Source organism: Aplysia californica, unplaced genomic scaffold (assembly GCF_000002075.1).
Source record: "Aplysia californica isolate F4 #8 unplaced genomic scaffold, AplCal3.0 scaffold00766, whole genome shotgun sequence".
Lineage (NCBI taxonomy): Eukaryota > Metazoa > Mollusca > Gastropoda > Aplysiida > Aplysiidae > Aplysia > Aplysia californica.
In genome coordinates, this window is record NW_004798036.1 from 169,976 (window position 1) to 190,790 (window position 20,815).

General features: G+C 36.9%; 1 protein-coding gene across 1 annotated transcript in view; it reads right to left on the bottom strand.

The window, feature by feature from the left end:
• Window positions 1-2,360: 2,360 nt before the first annotated feature.
• Window positions 2,361-20,815, bottom strand: part of LOC101864023 — a gene marked incomplete at its 5' end in the record, with an annotated part of 88,706 nt that continues 70,251 nt past the window's right edge. The window contains 5 exon segments of the mRNA XM_013088570.2: window positions 2,361-2,515; window positions 4,141-4,242; window positions 14,470-14,554; window positions 19,302-19,412; window positions 20,208-20,248. Of these exon segments, the coding sequence (XP_012944024.1) occupies window positions 2,457-2,515; window positions 4,141-4,242; window positions 14,470-14,554; window positions 19,302-19,412; window positions 20,208-20,248 (398 nt within the window).

The following is a 20,815-nucleotide window of genomic DNA, read 5'->3' on the forward strand; positions in this document are numbered from 1 at the left end:
ATTTTTTACTCATCCTGAGTGCACACGTAATTGTATGTTAAATACAGAATATTGTTAATCTTAAACTATCAAACAGAAGTGCATTCAAGCATTGAAAATAGTTTGTATACACCATCATAACAGCGTGTGTCCATTAAAGGAGTTTTATTTTTTTATATTAATGATGTTATTGCTGAGTAAAATTTATAAGTTCGTTCATAACTCGTGTCATAATTACATCATCAGACTTTCCAAGGTCTAGAAAACCCAAATCGTTAAACCTATCATCCCGGGGAATGACCGGTATTAAACATTGGTTTGACATTGATCCATCAGAAGGGTAACTTTCCGCTCCATCGCATGGTTTTGCTTAAATATGACTTTGATTGAGATAATCCAGGTTTGTCATAACGATGTTATGAACAAACACTTTATGTTATTTCTGCAAAATATCATGTGAGGGACTTCACACTGTTTCACAACATCCTTTTACATGGTGGAATGAACATGGAAGAGTATCGTGCTGATGACTCAAAAGAGAAGCGAAGAAGAGGCAAAAATATGCTTGTCATAATGGATTGTCATCATGTTATGAACGTGACAGTGTGTCATAATGGTTATGAACGAAACCTTATTCCATATAATTTACAGTTGTTTTGGGATGTATTTTTAATTTTTAATCCTCAACTTGAGGATGTATTAGACCTTGCTTCCATTCTGATATTTTGATTTTTATCATAAGTGTATGGGTCTGGATTTTAATTAGTATTTTACTTTTGTAGTAATGGTTATGAACGAACTACATATGGTACTCTGAGGGCTTTCCAGAGTTGATAAACATTAAAAACATGTACACAGATACATATTATGATGAAACTTTCATTTAATATAAAATTTTTAAAGTAAATGACAGGTCAAAATATTAATTTTTAGGTCAAAACTGAAGTATGTCATAATAGTTATGAACGAACAATTAAAGGTATTGTAAGGGTTTTTCAGTGATTAAACTTTGAATTCTTCAAACATATAACCTTATTTTGAGGAGAGTCTCATAAATTAAAACAATTTTATGTGAATGACAAAACAATAAGTTAATTTTTTGGGCCCAAAGTAAAATTTGTAATAATAGTTATGAATGAAACAGTGTGTCATAACGGTTATGAACGAAACCTTATTCCTTGTAATTTACAGTTGTTTTGGGGATGTATTTTTAATTTTAACCCAACTAAAGGACAGAATAGACCTTGCATACATTCTGATATTTTGATTTTTATCATAAGTGTATGGGTGTGGATTTTAATTAGTATTATACTTTTGTAGTAATGGTTATGAACGAACTATTTATTGTCCATTTTATATATTTTGAGGGCTTTTCAGTGTTAACAAACTTTAAAAACATGTACAGAGATACATATTATGAGGAGAGTTTCATTTAATAAAAGTTTTAAAAAATGAATGACAGATCAAAATGAGTAAATTTTTAGGTCAAAATTGAAGTTTGTCATAACTGGTATGAACGAACCATTTTAAAGGTATTCTAAGGGTTTTTCAGGAAATAAACTTTGAATTCTCCCTACATAGAGGAATCTATCATATTTTAAGGAAAGTCTCATAAATGAAAACCGTTTTATGTGAAAGACAGAACAATATAAGTAAATTTTAGGGGCCAAAAGTAAAATTTGTCATTATAGTTATGAACGAAACAGTGTGTTTGCGTTTAAAAATAGCTGTTCAATGGTCTTTCATTTATCACTTGACTATAATTAAACCAGTGTTATTTCAGACAATTCTAGTCGACGAAACTTGATATAATTGAAAGTATTTTGGTCACTTATTGTTCGTTAACTATTATGACACAAAAAAGTAATTTTACCAAAAATTAATAAAGATTTTTATAAATTGTCAATTCTATATATTTTTGGAAGTTATTTGCTCTGTCTCAAAATATAACATCAGCCTAGCTGAAGAAAGGAACTCTTGAGTATTCATAAATTTGTGTCATCATTGTTATGAACGAACTTTTTGCTATTTCCGTCATTACACCAGAATTACACCAAGACCATTGCATATACAGCTTTGGCAGTTACTGAGCCTGAAAGAGCAATCATTAGGCTATATAATATGGGTGATTAAAGAATTATTACATAAAGTTGATTTTGGACCTCATTTGTCACACCCCGGTATCCCACCTTTTGGCAATAATAATGCATGTGAAATAAGGGTATACTTTTGTACCACATTTTTCAGAAAGATTGCTCATATTATAGGCGAGTATATATGTGATGGTTAGTTCAATAAATGCTGCAATTTTACAATTAATTATGATAAGTAATAACACGTTATTATTATTATTGTTAATATTACTATCACTATTATCATTATTATTTTCTTCTTCGTGTTCCCCTGCTATCATATGTCAGGAATAGACTACTGCTGGTTCTTCAAGACTTACACTTTTCCAAATTCATCACACGTAATTACTCGAAAACTTTTTTTCCATCCACAGGGCTATCAGGTGGGCTTCCTATCTCAGTATCTGAAATTGTATAGACAAGCATCAAATATAAATCCTTGTCTGTTTATATATATATAAAGAAACAAACGTACATTGACGCAATAATTGTTATTTAGTGCTTGGAAAAAGTAAGACAGACAGACAGACAAAAACAACTGAGGGAAAGCTAGTAAAGAAATAAGACCTACAATGGCGCCCTCCAACCACCCGCTATTAATCCTCCAACAGATCTGTGATTTAAAATGAACATATTAATAATAATAATAGATAGCATTTGTATAGCGCAAATTCCCGCTCAACAGCAAGCTATATGCGCTTTACAACCTACATTATTACCTCAGCAGACCTGATAGCATTCTGAAACAATCTCAACTTCATGGGGAACACACACAGCACAAACTGCCATTTTACAGGCGCTAAAACACTAACACACTGGCAAAAAAGAGAACTAGGTACATAAACATGAACTTCTGCAATTGATTCCTTCAGAATAAGCCCAGATCTGCTCAAAAACTCGAAAGTGACATGAAACATGCATTGTCTATATAATTTTTGCATGCTACATAAGATATAAAAACAATGACAACCAAAATATGAACTACATAAAATTTAATACTAACTGCACAAATGGTCCACTTTTTTAATGTAAAGCATAAATAAACAAATATATACTTTTATTTACTTAATCATCAAACTCGGCCCACTGTGAATGCAACCTGATGCAACAATTGGATCCACCTGCCTCCTCTCCCCCTCCCCCAACCCCTTTCTTTCCCTTCAATCACATTGCACGCCTCCTCCAAAGGTGCTAGAACTACACATCATGTACTATCTACTTATCTTTTTCTTGCATTACAGTCTCTGTCATGGCATAGAACCCACCCAACACAGTTCCATTACTCTTCTTCTATCGCTACATGTGAGTACTCATTCTGTTCAAAACTCCAGGCCTTAGCTCTTTATCTCCAGAGGGTGTGTTCCCCACAATACCAGGGCGCTCCTTTGGTAAAAAACCTTAAAGTGACTTATACGTTGCTAAATCGATGATTAAATCAAAACAAGTGAACCTATTTTGACAGTTATCTAATGAAAGAACCCTCGGTAAAAGAAACCTGTTTTCGGCAATTGTCAAAAACTAATATAAAGTTGAAATCGTCTTAAAGGAATGTCCGAGCCGCTGCCAGCAGCCCAAAGGCACAGCCATCCCGACCACGGGAACAGCTTGCCGGAGATAAAGAGTTAATAATAGGGCCTGTTGACAGAAAAGCTCCGTTTAAACACTAAACTAATAGTATTCTCACTTTCATTTGATTTTGATCCTCCTCTCAGAAAAAATTCTTTGACTAATCATAATTTTTACATCTGAGATTCAAGTGAAACAAACCGACAGAACAGAGAGAATGGAACAATCACATCAGTTTGAGAAAAGCTTCGTCTTTACCACATACATGCATGTTGGAACCTCTGAAAACTGCAATAGAATACACACAAAGCACATACTGAGGATTACCCTAGATTTTGAGTTAACCAAGCTGAAATTTGTGTGCTATGGCATACCAGTGAAAACTGGCATTTAAGGAACATTAGTCTACAAGGTCAATGGGTGGAAAAGTTTCCATCAAATGAATTAAAACAATTTCACTTACCCAAGACTTCCAAATCAGCGACTTTGTGCAAAATAATTTCGTCATATCCTGTACCACTTTTCTGACTCTGTGCACCGTCTTCATCATCAAGGGCTCCTGCTCCTAAACAATAAAACAACATGGTTTGACTATGAGAAATTAAGTGCAAAAACTTACAAGCACAGGCATGAGAATACAGTCACTCAGGATCGAGAAAGTACGTTGAGTTAAAGGGTGAACATGTTTCACGGCTGTTAGGAAGAAGTGCTTTAGTTCAAAAGCCGCCAGTGCCCCGCATCTTGTAATCTGACCTCAGTCACAGGGTCAGGTACACGCGGTCAAAGGAATTCCCCTAGTCCCCCTCACAGCAGTGGTCACTTAATTTCAACGGAAAATAAACTCACAAAATACGCTGATCGGTTATATTTTTGTCATTTTATTTTGTCCATTAGGAACAAGAAAACCCCCCGGGGCAGTGCCACTGACTAAAGTGTCTTTAGACCATTCCCAAAGGGGGGACATATACCTCGTTCAAGTAGAATTGTAAATGGGCTGACTCATGTCACGCTCATAACTGTGCCTGATCTACAACAGGGAACTGCTGCTTTTTCTTTCCTGATCCTTACTATTGTCATTTTCCTCTACTTCTTTTGTATGTTTGTCACTCCCTTGTGACCTGCTATTTTGGGGTTCCTTGATAGTTGAAGCAGACCTTGTGCTGTTGAAGCTAGAGAGGTGAGCAGTCTAAGTCTAATTCCATGTAAAGACTTCTCTGTTGAGACCCACCCCTTGGCGCTCATATGACCTTATGCAGTTGTGAGCGCCATAAAACCCTCTACTATTTTTTTTAAAAAAGGAACAAGAAGAAACTTTTGTACTTACTGAGAAAAAAGTACATTTGTATGAAATACCGATAAGTAATTATAGTGTTCCAAAAATGGCTCAAATTTCAACAAAGCCCTTGACGGTGTACATTTTCAAATTAAAATTGATTAAATTGTAATAAAACCAAGCCAACGAAATTCTCAAAATTAACATTACAATACACCACAACTGGTTAAGTTTTAAAACTCACTTTGTTGTTTTTGTGCGAAGTCCACGGTTTTGGAGTTAAGGGTTACAGCATTTGATTCCTGATCTCATGGTCTTAATAGTCTCCAAAAATGTCAGATACAAGTTTGTAATTCTAAGGTAGCAAAGTATCAATGCTTTTTCTTTGCCAGAGGCACGCTTGATATGATTTCTAGACCTAAACGAAGGTGCCGGGACTATATCACTACTTTCAACTTTATTACGTGTATCCCAGCTCCTCTTCTCTCTAGTTTAGCAACAGAACAATGGAAGAGTTCACGGCGTTGTTTGCAATATAGCGCCAAATCAAACCCACATGGTGTTTTGGAAGTACTTTTTCACCAAAATGTCTCCAGTATAATGACATGTATGTTCATGGCTTACTGTGTATGTTACAAATCATGCATGTCTCGTCAATGTATGGAAGTCTGTCTTTCGGCACTGGTTGCATGAAATGTGGATAATACAAAGGGGGTTCAATAAGTCTGGTCTGGGGATGAAGGAATCATAATATTAAAGTAACTAAATTTTTCCAGTCTTTAGACAATTTCTTTGGAATAAACTATTCAAATTTTCAGGAAAATACAACTATAATAAGCCACTAGTCAGCGTGTTCATTGAAACCATGCACAAAACCGTTTGTTTTTCTTTGCTAAAGCTGTGCCATGGAGCCTGTTGAGTATTGCTCATTTATCGAGTTTTTACACTTGCAAGGAAAATCCCATTCGGACATTTTTTAGGAAATGGTCCAAGTTAATGGTGACAAATGTTCACGTTATAATACTGTGACATACTGGGTAAGAACATTTTTTTAATTCATGCCGGTGATGGATGAAAATTGTGAAGGGTGCCCATCCTTTGCAGTAACTGAAGAGAATGTATCCATAGTGAAGAAACTGGTTCTATAAGACGGACATTTAACTGTTAAACAAGTGAAAGGAGAATTAGTGTAGGGTCAAATGAAACGATTCTCCATGACCATCCAAACAAGAATAAGCTGTCTGCGTAGTGGGTGGCCCACCCTTTGACAAGAGGGCAAAAGAACCAGAGGTTGAGTCCTGAAAAACTCTCCTTCGAATTGAGTCCCCTGACACAAATTTCTTTAAAAACACAGAGACTATGGATGAAATATGGATTTATCATTTTGATTCAGAACAAAAAATGTCTTCAAAGCAATGGAAACCCCCTTCTTCTCCCTAAGCAAAGAAGGCAAGGGTAACACTGTCAAGTGGAAAGGTCATGCTGTTGTGTTTCTGGGATTGTGAAGGTACAGTGGAACTCGATTCAACGAGGTCACCGGGCCTGACCTAAAATCTCATTGAATCCGAGTGTTCGTTATAGCAAACACGAAGTTTTGTGTAGATAATTACAGGCACGGAGCAAGTAATGTATAAAGAGAAGTCACAAGTAGTGCCTGAAATGCCTGCATATTATGAGCTGTGTAAAAAAAAAAAGACCAAATCGTTTAAATGCACACGACTGCGTCATCTCTATTGTTTATCAAAAAGTTGTGTTGCTGTGTAGAGCCTAGCATACGGCAACTTTTCATTCCATAGACCAGCGCACAATTCATTATGTAGATCTACATCAATACTAGCTTATCATTGTAATAATGATCCGTTACCGAGGTGAAAAAAAGACTGTGACGTGTTTGTATCTGCGACATTCAACGCCTGGACAGCCAGTGCCCCCCTCCCCGACACGCACACACAGTCACACGTGTGCAGGCCGCCCATCCGACTCCAACACACATCAGAGTAGACACGTCCGCGTGCCAACAACGCATGTGTTGGTATGAAAAAAGGCTGCTGATTGGTCATATGCAATCGGCTAAGTGAACAGTGGAACTCGGATTCAACGAGGTCGCCGGGCCTGACCTAAAATCTCGTTGAATCCAAGTCTTCGTTATAGCAAACATGAGGTTTTGTGCTGATAATTACAGGCACTGAGCAAGTAATGTATAAAGAGAAGTCACAAGTAGTGGCTGAAATGCCTGCATATTATGAGCTGTGTAAAAAAAAGACAGTCAAATGCACACACCTGTTTCATCTCGATTGTTTACCAAAAAGTTGTGTTGCTGTGTAGAGCCTAGCATACGGCAACTTTTGATTCCATAGACCAGCGCACAATTTATTACGTAGATCTACATCAAGACTAGCTTATCATTGTAATAATGATCAGTTGCTGAGGGGAAAAAAACGACGGTGACGTCTTTGTATCTGCGACGTTCAACACTGGACCGTTAGTGCCCCCACCCCCCTCCCCGACACGCACACACAGCCACACGCGTGCAGGCCGCCCATACGACCCCGACACACGTCAGAGTAGACATGTGAGCGTGTTGAAAACGCATGTGTTTGTATGAAAAAATGCCGTTGATTGGTCCCACCCAATCGACTAAGCGAATAATTGTTCTCGATGCAGGTGCAATGGATGGTTTCCAGGAATAGATAAAGTTCGTTGAGGGAGAAAAATGAGCGAAGCCACGTCTGCAGGGGCTGTTCACCCTGGAAGCGACCTCGTTGTATCCGAGCTCGCTGATTTAAGTGCTCGTTGAATCCAGGTTATTTTTTATTGATTTTAAAGAAGAAAAAAACGGGGAATCTATCTCATCTCGTTGAATCCGAGTTCTCATTGAATCCGAGCTCGTTGAATCCGAGTTCCACTGTATCATCATGACTGACTACCTGGAAAATGGAAAAACAGTCACAGGAGACTACTACTTGGGTTTGCTGATAAATTACGTCCGAAATGGTGAGGAAAAGGCGTGGAAAACTCCGTAATGGGGTCCTCCTACTGCATGACAACACCCCTGCACACGGGGCACAACAAGCAGTCAAGACAGCAGACCAGTGCGGCTTTGAAATCCTGCAATACCCATCTTATTCACCAGACCTAGCCCCCTCAGACTTTTTTCTGTTTCCTAATATTAAAAAATCACTTAAATGCTGATCTCTCTCTTTTTAACGCATGGAGTTGATATGGTGATGCGGCAAGTACGGAACTTACGGAACGTACAGATTTCCGCAAAAACAAAGAAGATTGGAAGCACTGCAGAATTGTTTGGGTTTTTTTTCTTCTTTCGGCATCCATCGCAAATCCGGTAGTTTTGACACCTTTATCGATATGGTGGTAGAACAGGCCCTATATCGGTATCTACCGGAAAAATCTGTACATTTAGGCAGCCCTGTTATTTGATTAAATAAATGTTTCATTGTGGGGGCTATCTAGTATTTCTTTAACCAAAATGCAGTGCAGTGCAGCGAGGTCTCTGTACCGGTAAACACGATTCGTGATATATTTGTGGCAGTAATATATATATATATTAAATATATCACGAATCGTGTTTACCGGTTTTCAATTTTTCAGTACATAAAAACATGAAAATCATGAAACTTCATGTTGAAAAAGTGCAAAACATGTCGCGAACGGTGTTACGGTAACTTGCATAATTTTTGCATAATTTTGCTTTTTGTGTGCATAATTTGGCCTTTTAAATTTGCATAATTCTACGGGGACAGCGATAGGGCCAGTCCTAGGGCTAAAGGGTTCATGCTGTGGCTCAGATAATCAGTTTTCTTTGTGTTAATTTCAAGTTAGCTTTTTCATCCTCCCTAAGATTCCTATTCTTGCCAAATAAAGTACTTTTTTTATGTTTCTGGACTTGTCCAGATGGTTGTTGTCGGGTGCTCTAGTGTAGTTTCCTCCAATCAAACATCTGTCTTCCTTACCTCTCCTTCTTTTCTTTGTATGTTACTCTCTTGTACCACCTAGTAAGTCATCAGAGCTTATACAACCTATTTAGGTTGAAAGTGTTGTAAACCTCTTACTAAAACTAACACTAATCTATTTTGTTAGCGTGAACGGTGTTCGTTGAATGCACTGTTTGTGAGTCTGTACACTGAAGGCCAAGAGAATGTTTAAGGCAAATTTAGAGTACTGCAGAGACCGCCTTCTCTGTTCCGCCACCACAAGTTCCGAAAGGTTCCCGCAGATTTTGAATGACAATCATCTCTCTTTCTCCATTTCTTTACCAGACTACCAATTAAAAAACAAAACAACAACGCACGCAGAAATGTTTTAAAAAAATAATATATTCCTATTATTTTGGAAGTAAAATGAAAGTTCACGTCTGAGCGAATCACAGGGGGCACAATTTTTTAAAAATTATATAAAATCACATATTAACTTCGCGCAAACAAAACTTGTTTCCACAACAAAGTCAAGCATTGCTGTCTCCAGAGAGGCAAACAAATATTTTAAAAATCGTGGGCTTGGTTTTTGAGAAAACAAATCTCAAAATGAGATATATATAAATAAAAGATTTCAATTTCAGGACAAAAAATGCTGGCACTAAAAAGTGCGTATATACTATAAAACTGATTTGATCTTGTTGGTCTGAAGATAACCTTTAAAATGAGATGTTAAATTCTTTATCTAGGATTATCACATGGGGTTTAATCGGGATGGAAAGTGATACAAAAATGACCAGAATCGAGTTACATAGGCACGGTGGCGGGCATCGCTATCGTCACGGTTGTTAAGCAAGGGAGTGGCCGACTGTTTTATCTTCACACAGGAGGTCAGACTGGGGTTTGATCTGCAACTAAAGTACCACTTTCAGCGGGATTTTAACAGCCGTGGTATGTAATAGCTTCACAATGAAAGAGAAAAAACTTACGCTGTAAAGCTGATTAAATATCCCTTTAGTTTTAGTTTTAGCAAAAGTCATATAAGTGATGAAGATTAGAGGAGTTACAAGAGAGTAACAAACACAAAAAAGAAGGACGGGAGATAAAGACGATAGACGTTTTTTTTGTTTGTTTTTTATAGTGGAGGGTTTTACGGCGCTCGCAACTGCATAAGGCCAAGGTGTGGGTGTCAACAGAGAAGTCTTTACAGGGAATCAGACTTAGACTGCTCACCTCTCTAGCTTCAACAGCACAAGGTCTGCTTCGACTATCAAGGCACCCCAAAATAGCAGGTCACAAGGGAGTGACAAACATACAAAAGAAGTAGCGGAAAATGACAGGAAAGAAGAAGCAAACCACACCAGAGCACCCGCCAACCACCCACTAAATATCCCTCTCTCTCCCAACATGTAACACGATTTTTAACAACATGAATTCCATGATAGAAAGACGTTTTAGAGAAAGTAATCAGACGTTGGGCCTCTATTGGGTCCCCAAAGTGATAGAACCAGTTTTTTACATAATACTTCCATTATATTCATAAATCTTCATATCTGGTTAAGAAAATTATTCAACTAAAGCTTCCAACAAAGGTTATGTCGCATGATTAGGTCATCGTCTTTAAAAAATTGCGAAATCCTAATCCTGTCTATGGGGTTTTTTTTCTTTGACGCATCATATTGGAAAAGACTGGACAAAGTGACAGGTTGGAGGAAACAGAAGCACACTCACACCGTAACCGTTACTTGTTGCTGGAAAAGAGCGACACACAAACAGGACAGGGAGCGTAATAGAAGTAAAACATATCAATGCAACCCTTCAAACATCCTTTCATGCCAACTGCACAAGCAGAACAAGTATTTGGGCATTTTCAAAAACATACCAAAATATCCAAACAGCTACCACATCTTGTCTACTGGACTAACAAGCTTTCCTGTTTCAGTTAACTTACTATGCCAAAAGGACACAAACTACCCTTCAAACCTTCGCTACATCTTGGCAACAAACTATTTTTGCCAAATTTTAATATCAAAACTTTTTTTGTTTTAAATCAATATCACTGCAATCAGCAGAACCAAACACATCGCCACATAATAATGGGCACACAGTAACATCAATACAGTCGCCTCATACAGCTGCCAAGTACACTAGCTTTAACTTACTGAGGACTGGTTTCAAACATAGATGGGATATCTGCTCGGCCCTGGTCCGTAACATAGATGGGATCAGGATTTCGTATTTTTTTCAAGATGATCTAATTATCCCAAATTTTTTAATATGAAGCTTCAGTCAAATCATTCTCCTAACCCGACATGATGAAGATTTGTAAAATACGGAAAACGTATGTAAAACCGCTTTCACTTTGGGGACCCAATAGAGGCCCAACATGTGTTCACTTTGCTTATTATTATTTTAAAAATACAAGATCTATAAATGTTTCAGAACTTTGCAAGACAGTACCAGAACAATTTTAAAGTGAAGGTGTCCTGATCTAGTCATCATATTTTTGTGTTACAATAATCAATAACTTAGCAAATCAATAACTTAGCAAACTCATTGCTAAAAAAACATTTAGAAGGATGTCTCTTTCTTCCCGCAACACCCAAAAGGGTATGAGCGGCTGATAAAAGTAAAAGTAAAGTAAATAATTAATTTTTGTTGTCATTTTCTATCACATTCAGAAAGCAGAAATTTTTTCCAAAATTGAAAATAACAGACAACTTAGCAAATCTAAATGCATTATAAAGAGGAGAAATGCCAGTAACTTAAAATTTATATTTCTGAGAACTTTTGGAAAAGTGTGAAAATGACCAGCATGAAAGTGCCTACCGCGATTCTGTACTGGCCAATGCTCAATTAGTTACACGAGGGCCACTGGACATAGCTATGGGGAAGGGTGAGGAGTAGTCGTGTAGCGAGCGCCCGATACTGATTCGTTACCTGCGAGCCCAGAGGGTGCACTTGAAAAACGAGCGGACCGCTTTGTGAGCAGTGCGTAAAACGAATCACTAATACCATCCCCCATAAGCCCAAGATGCTGCGCAAAAGGCTAGGCCTAATGATAAGCTGGTTGTATCGAAGAGCCGTCTGAGCAAGCGCTCGATAGGCCTACCGATTCATTACCAAATTGAGAAACGAGCAAACGGGTCGCAGACATCAGATGCCAGGGTGATAGAATCAACATGTGCTTAAAATGTGCATTGTTTCTTGAAGATCAACAAGAAAGGCACTCCCCGGACTTCATTGTGACATTGTGACGTCATGAACGAGCCAGCCAAGATAACCGTTTCCGGCTCAGTGGGCTTGCTTGTTCATAACGTATTTCGTTTTTTGACGAGCGCCCAATTTCACCACGATTCCACACATACTTACTTGCCATCACCATAGCTGTAGCTGATAAAATTTAAAACAAAACTGAGAGCAACAGGAAACTGTGAAATTTGTTAAAAAATCAACCAAAAGTATTTTTCCATGGAAGAATATATATTTTTATACCAAACTTGGAGTTGTTTTAGCATTGCACTTCCGGTAAAATAAATCCTTATATTTCACACATGAAATACAGGACTAAGCTGATGATATCTCACACTAGAACTAGAAATATAAAAATTTGCACAAATTACTGCGCGCACTATATTCGCCTTCTAACCTTTTGTAAGCAAAGTATAGACTTGAATCATAATGTTCCTAGACCGTGCAATGTTATGGCAGCCACCTTTTGCCCTCGGTAAAAACTTCGCTGCAAAGCCCGCTCACTAAAGGCGCCCAAATGAAGTGGCAAACACCAGTCTCCCACTGTCCCAATAGCCTAGAAGAGAGAAGGCACGATTCTCTACATTCCCCTTTAAATTTGTTGGAAATTGAGTCAAATGGTGCGCACCATAGTGAACCGGGATTACGTCAAGAGTGCGGCGATGTATTTTTCAGTGCAATGCTAGCAAGTCTAGGCCTATGCTAGAAAACGGCTCCCAGCATTTGGTTTGTTTTGATTGCAAAGTTTGAAATCAAAGTTATATATTCTCACGGCAACATGTCATATAAATGCAGTTTCTCAATTTTTTCAACTTTTGAATCGTACGTTGTCCGCTTGCTTCGCCTATGCTTACGTTATTATTGTTTGGTTTGGGGTTTATTTCGCGGAGGGGGGGAGGGAGGGGGGCATACGGATAGCACAACATGTAAATTAGCATGACTAAAAATAAAGGAAAACAATCCAGATTTTTTTCCCATCCTCACTCTGACTCAGACAGGCACGAAAATTTTGTTTTCATTTCTGAATCTTGAATGAATCCTCTTGTCCAATTGGCTGGTCATTTGAAATTTGTTGGCCTGGATCTATTTCGCCAGCTGATATCAGTATGGTATAAAAAATTTATTACACTTGTTATGGTGGTAGACCATGGTTTATCCTACATGTGGAATTGCCAGTTGTAATTACTCGTTGAAACTCGTGATTACAACTTGGCAATTTCACTCATAGGATAAATCATGATCTTCCACCTCAACTCAGGTAATAAATTATTTTTATATAAAATTAACATTGCTAAATAAACTCAGGAAAGGAGGTGGCTATTTAAATTGTAGGCTCCAGATCTCAACCATTTCTTTCCTGATAAGCTACAATATACCATTGAAAATTTTGAATAACCCTGTAGCATATTTCTCGGTCGATTCTTTAGATGTCCTCTTCAACATTAAGTTTCAACCATTCGATTGTTTGTCGGTTGATTCCATAGACTGTCTGTCAAAAAATCCCAAAGGAGATAACTGAAGGGGTTAAAGTTGAGGGGAATAAGGTGACTGTTCATATGTAACCTTTTGGCTAACAGGGCCTTCCCCAAAACTTTCTTGCAGCCACGCAAAGGCCACTCTTGATGTGTGGGGAGTGGCCCCATCCCACTGGAACCACACCTCCTCAACATCATAACTGCTTCTACTCCCCAAATTTCTCCTAAACATTCTCAGCATCGTGAGATAAATCAATCTGATGGGAATAAAGGTCATGGTTTTTACCATCCCTGCCCTCAAAGCAGAACAGACCCGTCATGCCCCTGTAGCAGATACTTTTAAAAAGTTAAGCCTTGCATTTTACCCAATTTTGGTCGACTTTTTAAAACTTGATATTTATCGAACACATCAATTGACTGTCTTCATACTAACAAATTTCACATCTCCTGAGATGAATTTTATTTGTTTCAGGTTTTGCAGAAGCTAGGGCAAATATGATTGAGTTATTACCCTTAAAATGGGTTTTTCAGAATGTTTTTTTAGACACCATGTATCTGGAAAATTTAGCAAAATATACAAAAGTATCGAAACAGCCATAATAACTAGATCTACTAAGCTTGACATAGATGTAAGCAGAGCTGGAACACCCTGCTAAAACGTCGTTCACTTGATTTCATTCTGACATTCAAAGTTCTGCATGTATCACTTACATAGCATATCTATCTTGCCTCACATTGATGGCTGAAAACAAAATTGTTAACCAAACTGCATTACCCTGAGAAAAATGTATCAATAAAAAGAAATGCGGAGTCCATGTTCGAGATTGGTTGAACAATTTGCAACACCATGAAGAACTAACCTGTTTGGTCTCTCAGTATTTCAAGACACTCTAAAGTTGTTGCTTCAGAAGGATATTGCTGCAGCTGATCTAGCACTGAAACAAGCTGGAAAATGAAAACCACTAAATTGAATTACATCAGATTACAAAAAGAACATATACAAAAGAAAGACAGACAGAGAAAGAAAGAAAGAAAGAAAGAGAGAAAGAAAGAGAGAAAGAGAGAAAGAGAGAAAGAAAGAAAGACAGACAGACAGACAGACAGACAGACAGACAGACAGACAGACAGACAGACAGACAGACAGACATCGAATCTATGCATAGCACCATTTTTTCACAGCCAAAAGTGCAAGAATTGTAAGTGATGAAAATGTCTATGTATAGAGCAAACCAACACACATATCTACCCATTAAAGTCGATCTTATATATCAATAATAAGAGATTCTGGTACAAAATAATCCACCAGGAAGGGCTAATATAAGACACCTAGTTGTATATATTAGAACAATTATGCTTGACTTGGGATATTTTTTTATACTTTGCATACTTAAGCACAGGCTGGCACAGACGAGAAAAAATTCATAAATAGCTATGTATTATTGTTCAAATACATATAATGACTGAAGTTGTGTGACATGATGAACACTGTAACTTCTATACCAACGAAGCCCTAGAAATCTGAAGCTAAAGGAAACAAACTATAGATCATAATATAACAACAAAAAAGATTTGCACAGAATAGATTGACTTGTGCCTTTTTAATGCCATTTACCATCATTTAGGAGCATTCCAAACAAAGATTGACTTGTGTTTAAGAGTTAACTAGAAAGAGATACAAAATTTGCCAATACAAATCAAAATTAACCAGACAAACAGATTTTCCTCCAAATCCTCGACTGTAGAGCTCCTTACCATAACAGACGAGGTGCCACCAATGATTAGCTATTTGAAGGTGTTCAGTCATACAGTGAAACTCGCACTCACCAAACACAGACTCAATCAAAACCCAGGACTCACAGAAAAGAGATGGGTTCCTCCTTATTTTTCATTTATTAGAATTAACCAGTTATCTATGAGAGGCCATTGACACCAGCCAGCGAGGTGGTCACGTTTGGATGAGTGGCCAGAGCCACCAGCCCATAAGAATGCGATAGTTTACTTCCAAATGAACACCGAAAATGTCCCAGTGCATTCATATTATGACTAGTATTCTATACATAGATGTTAGATTTTTTCCCCCAGCGGGGTCTGCTCAATTGGTTTGTTGATTGTTTGAAAGAAAGCCATTTTTCAATCAGGCAGTGTTTCCATTTGTGGCTGTATGGTAACTATATATATATACTCGACTTGAAGTGCATAAGGAAATATTTATTACTATGAAGAATTCTGTTAGTAAAATGATTACCAAGGCCAAGCGTACTTTCTTTTTGTCAAAATTTGAAAATGTTAAAACTTGTAAGGAACTTTTTGATGTCTCTAGTGAACTGCTTGGCAGCCAAAACAAAACAATATTACTCCCTGGCACCGATAGAGATCTTTGTAGTAGCTTTTCAGACTTTTTTTCTAAAAAAATCACCTCCATCAGGCAAGAGCTCGATAAAATGTGCGCAATTGCCCCTAATTACAATCAGTTTAAGGGGCTAGTCATCGATTATTTTATTCCAGCAACGGAAGAAGAAATCAAAAAGATCATATTAGATAGTCCATCAAAAAGTTGCGCCTTAGACCCCATGCCCACCAGCCTTTTAAAAAAATGTTTGCATGAACTTCTTCCACATATCACCCAAATTGTAAATGATTCTCTCCTCACAGGCACAGTACCAAATTGATTTAAGACAGCACATGTAAGACCCCTTTTGAAAAAATCTGGACTTGATGAAAAGGACTTTAAAAATTTTACACCAGTTTCATATCTTTCTTTCCTATCCAAAATTCTGGAAAAAGTTGTATCTAATAGACTGTTACATCATATTAAAGCAAATAATCTTAGCGAAGTCTATCAGTCAGCATATAAGGCACACCATAGTACCGAGACAGCGTTACTTAGGGTCTGTACTGATATTTTAAAATATATTGATGAAAAAAAGGTATGTCTTCTTACTCTTTTGGCCCTTTCGGCTGCATTCGATACCATTGATCATGACATTCTACTCGAGAGATTAAATACTACTTTTGGCATAAAGGGTACTGTCCTGCCATGGTTTGAGTCATATTTTAAGGATCGAACACAAGCAGTTGTGGTTGGAAGCACGTGTTCTAATAATGTTTTGCTTAGATGTGGTCAGGGGTCTGTTCTTGGACCTGTCTGATTTACAATGTATACACAAACTATTGCTGATATTCTAAGACAATATGGCATGAATTACCATCTTTATGCTGATGACACTCAAATTTATAAGTCTATTGATTTCGATCAAATACCACTTTTAGTTGACTCTACTGAACAATGTACTAGAGATATAAAAATATGGATGACCAGCAATAAATTGAAACTAAATGATGACAAGACGGAAATAATGTTGAGTGGAAATACAAAAGCCATTAAAAATCTCCCAGAGCTACAAATTGATATAAATAACCATACTATTCGTTCAAAAAGAAGTCTTAAAAATCTAGGGGTTCAGTTGGATTATGATATGTCTATGTCCTCCCAAATTAGTAAGCTCAGCAAAAGTATTTACTTTCAGCTTAAGAAAATTGGCAGTGTACAAAATTATTTAACTAAAGCAGCAGCCAAGACACTCGTAACAACACTCATTTTATCAAAGTTAGATTACTGTAATGCTATTTTGTCCGGTTTGACATCCGAAAAACTATCAAAGTTACAAGTACTCCAAAACCAAGCAGCAAAACTAATAATGAAACAAAAGAAATCAGCGCACGTAACACCAATTCTGAAAGAACTACACTGGCTGCCAATAAAAGAAAGGATTAAATACAAAACTGCCGTTCTTTGTTTTAAATGTATAAATGATAGTGCACCTTTTTATATGAAAACATTCCTGGAATTATATCATCCAACTAGAGCCCTTACATCAGTCTCTGATAATCTAATTCTTAAAATTCCAAAACATACGGCGAGCATTCCTTTTTATTCTTTGGTCCCCAGGTATGGAACGAACTCCCATATAAAATAAGATCTGCCCAAACAATTTCCATTTTCAAAAATCAGCTGAAGCATTTTCTATTCACAAAAGCATACCTGTCTTAATGATGTACTGTGATATATATATGCATGTGTACGCCAGACTGTGAGACTGAAGAAATAGCGTGTGAGAATGAGAGAGAGAAAAAGAGAGAGAGAGAGATAGGGAGAGAAAAGAGAGAGATAGAGGGAGAGAGAAAGAGAGAGAAAGAGAGTGAGAGAGAGAAAGAGAGAGAGAGAGAGAGAGAGAGAGAGAGAGAGAGAGAGAGAGAGAGAGAATGGAAATGTTTTTCTATCTGTATAGAATTAATGTTTTAATGAATGTTTCTAGTTAGGCCTACTCACGTTTCAACTTTATTGTGACCGCTCGTGAATTTTTATTGCATTGTTTTTTTTTAGTGAACACATTTTCAACCTCACTGCGAGACTATTTTTCTCATATAAAATTTTACACATATGCATTTATATTATATGTATAATACGTTGTTTTATGTACGCACTTGTCGATTAATTTTTAATACGTGATGTCTTTTTCTTTGTAATGCGCATTGAGCATCTTTTAGAAAATGGAAATGAGCAGTATAAATGCTATTTATTATTATTATTATACAAACTCAGCTGATTGCTCAAAAACCGCAGGAACTAGTGGAATTTTTTAAAATAATTATCTTTTTACAATGAAAAGTGACATGCACATTCAGAAGTGTATGTAGACTGAATAAATTACACATTTTAAAACAATTTCCAAAGTAATGTATGTATTTGTTTACTTTATTTGACTTTTTTTTTGCACTGTTTGTTTTGTCTGGTTTGTATTACCACCATAAATTTCTATTGTATTGATATTTTGGCCCAATTGTTTACTTAATCGGATTTTGCATTCATTTCCCGTCTTAATGAGGTATAAAATACTGTTGTAGCCTGATTTGGCGAGAAATTATAGCCCACTATGTATGTAAGTGATCCGCATGCTCCATTTTGACAGACCAAACGAGGAAAAAAAATCTGAAACAAACGGTTAATACAATAATAACTCATATTCACCAAACATTTAAATGAGCAAACTCCAAAAGTTGCTTGCAGAGAGAACATCTTTAGTGTCCAGATCGTGGCACGTTGGTTTGGTCTTTCACCACTTACACACATACACACATATATGCACACGCACACACACACACACAAACAAACATGCACACACACGCAGTATGCTTGCTCTCACAAACAGGCTTACAGTGACATGCTTATAATATAAATGAACAGTAATATAAACAATAATAATGTTAAGCTAGATACATATATTCAGCATTCTGATCGTAACTCAATGCTATTCTGAGGCATGCTCTAAGGTCATATGAATACTAAGATGATTAAGATGGAAGAAGTTTGATGGATGATAGTAAGAGTGACCTTCTGTATCTTTCTTTGTTACAGATCAGAAGCCTAGGTCTTTTATTTCAGACTGATATTTTTATTTGAGGGAACAAGGGATGTTTATTGTCCAAAAAGATGGAATTAATTTTAGTAGTGCAAGCTATAATGTACAATTCATCCAAAAGGCCAGATAATGTTTTGTTATTTTTTAAACAACAACAAAAAAAACCAGGAAAAAAGGGAAAGACCAAAAAAAATCTCAGTTTAATTCAAAAGCCACCATCAAAATCAATTTCAAACTATGCAAGACACATTTCACTATTTTTGCACTGTTGCCTTTTTTGCAGGTTGTCCCTTTTCCTCCTTTAAGTCTTTCAAGGCAGAACTACGGTCTTCGTCTGGACGGTACAATTGGAGGACAAGTTCAAAGATACCATGCAAGTCGAACTGTTGACAAAAATTTGGGAAAACTTTGACATACCCTTGAGACTAATAAATTTCCACAGCCTCCTTTAAAACAAGTCTGTTCAACTCTTTAAGCCCTGAACTTCTGGGTACCCATGTTTTTGGGGGTTTCTTTTACCCAATCTGTAAATTTAATCAAGACCAGTAAATTTCAACAGCCTCCAATAAAACAAGTCTGTTTAAGTTAAAACTCTTTAAGCCCTGAACTTCTGGGTACCCATAGTTGTTTTTTTACCCGATCTGTAACATTAATCTAAAAAAAACTATTGGATTGATCACCTTGTGCTTGACATGCTCAATATGCTATGTAAATAGACATAAACAATCTTCTCCTGAATACAAACTATTACCACATATAGTCGAAACTTTTCTGAACCTGGTCTAATGGCCACCTGTCAAAGACAACCATCTGTATAAACAACCACTTTCCATTACCCCTCCCCATGCATATTTTTTGTTGTCCAAGACGTCAACCTGACAAAGATAACCACTTTTCTCCTCTACAATGGTGGTCATCTTCGGCATTTTCAATTATTTACATCATATAAAAATTTACAACAATACAATTTGACTTGATAAAAAAAAATGGTAAAACAACAAATCAGTCTGGTAATGAGAGCCATGATTGTTTACTTTTTGTAAATAAATCTATATTTTAACACAATTTAGGTTTCAGTGAAAACTATTCTCTCAACCCCCCCCCCCCCATCTGCTACTCTAATTTTTTTTATTAAAGAGAAAGTAGGTGTAGATATGTGACAAGACGTTGACACTAACCTGTACTTCAATTGCCTTCGAGGTTTCACACTCTGAAAAAGCTATTGGCAGAAGAAACAACAAGACAATTTCAAAGTTAAGAAGGTAACACTGACAACATGCAACAGACCTCACAGAACACAAACAAGTCCAATACTAAATTCTAAAATCAACTAAACTAACACAAAAGTGAGGATGAATTTCCTTTAGATTACTATACAAATCAACATCATCTTTCACGAGTGAAAAAAAGTGACAATCGCAGATCCGGCTAGGGCCCATAGGAACTTGGTAGTCTGCCTTCCAACCCTCAGGATAACAGACCACTAAAAGCCTATGGTCTGTATTCCTACCCCAGAGAAGTATACACTTCTTTTCAGTATACCATATACCCGTAGATACTGTGCCTACATTCTCAAACCATGCAAACTTGTATAGTAATACTCCAATACAACTTGCTGGGATTTTACAAAAATTAGGATTCAACAAAAGGTTACCTGCTTTAAAAATTTATTATATTCAACAAAATACCTTGTACACTTGAACCTGAGTAAGATGGAATTGCAAGAGAGCCAGAAAAAAAATTCCGTCTCAGACATTTTCTATCTTAGGGAATTTAAGGCAAGACG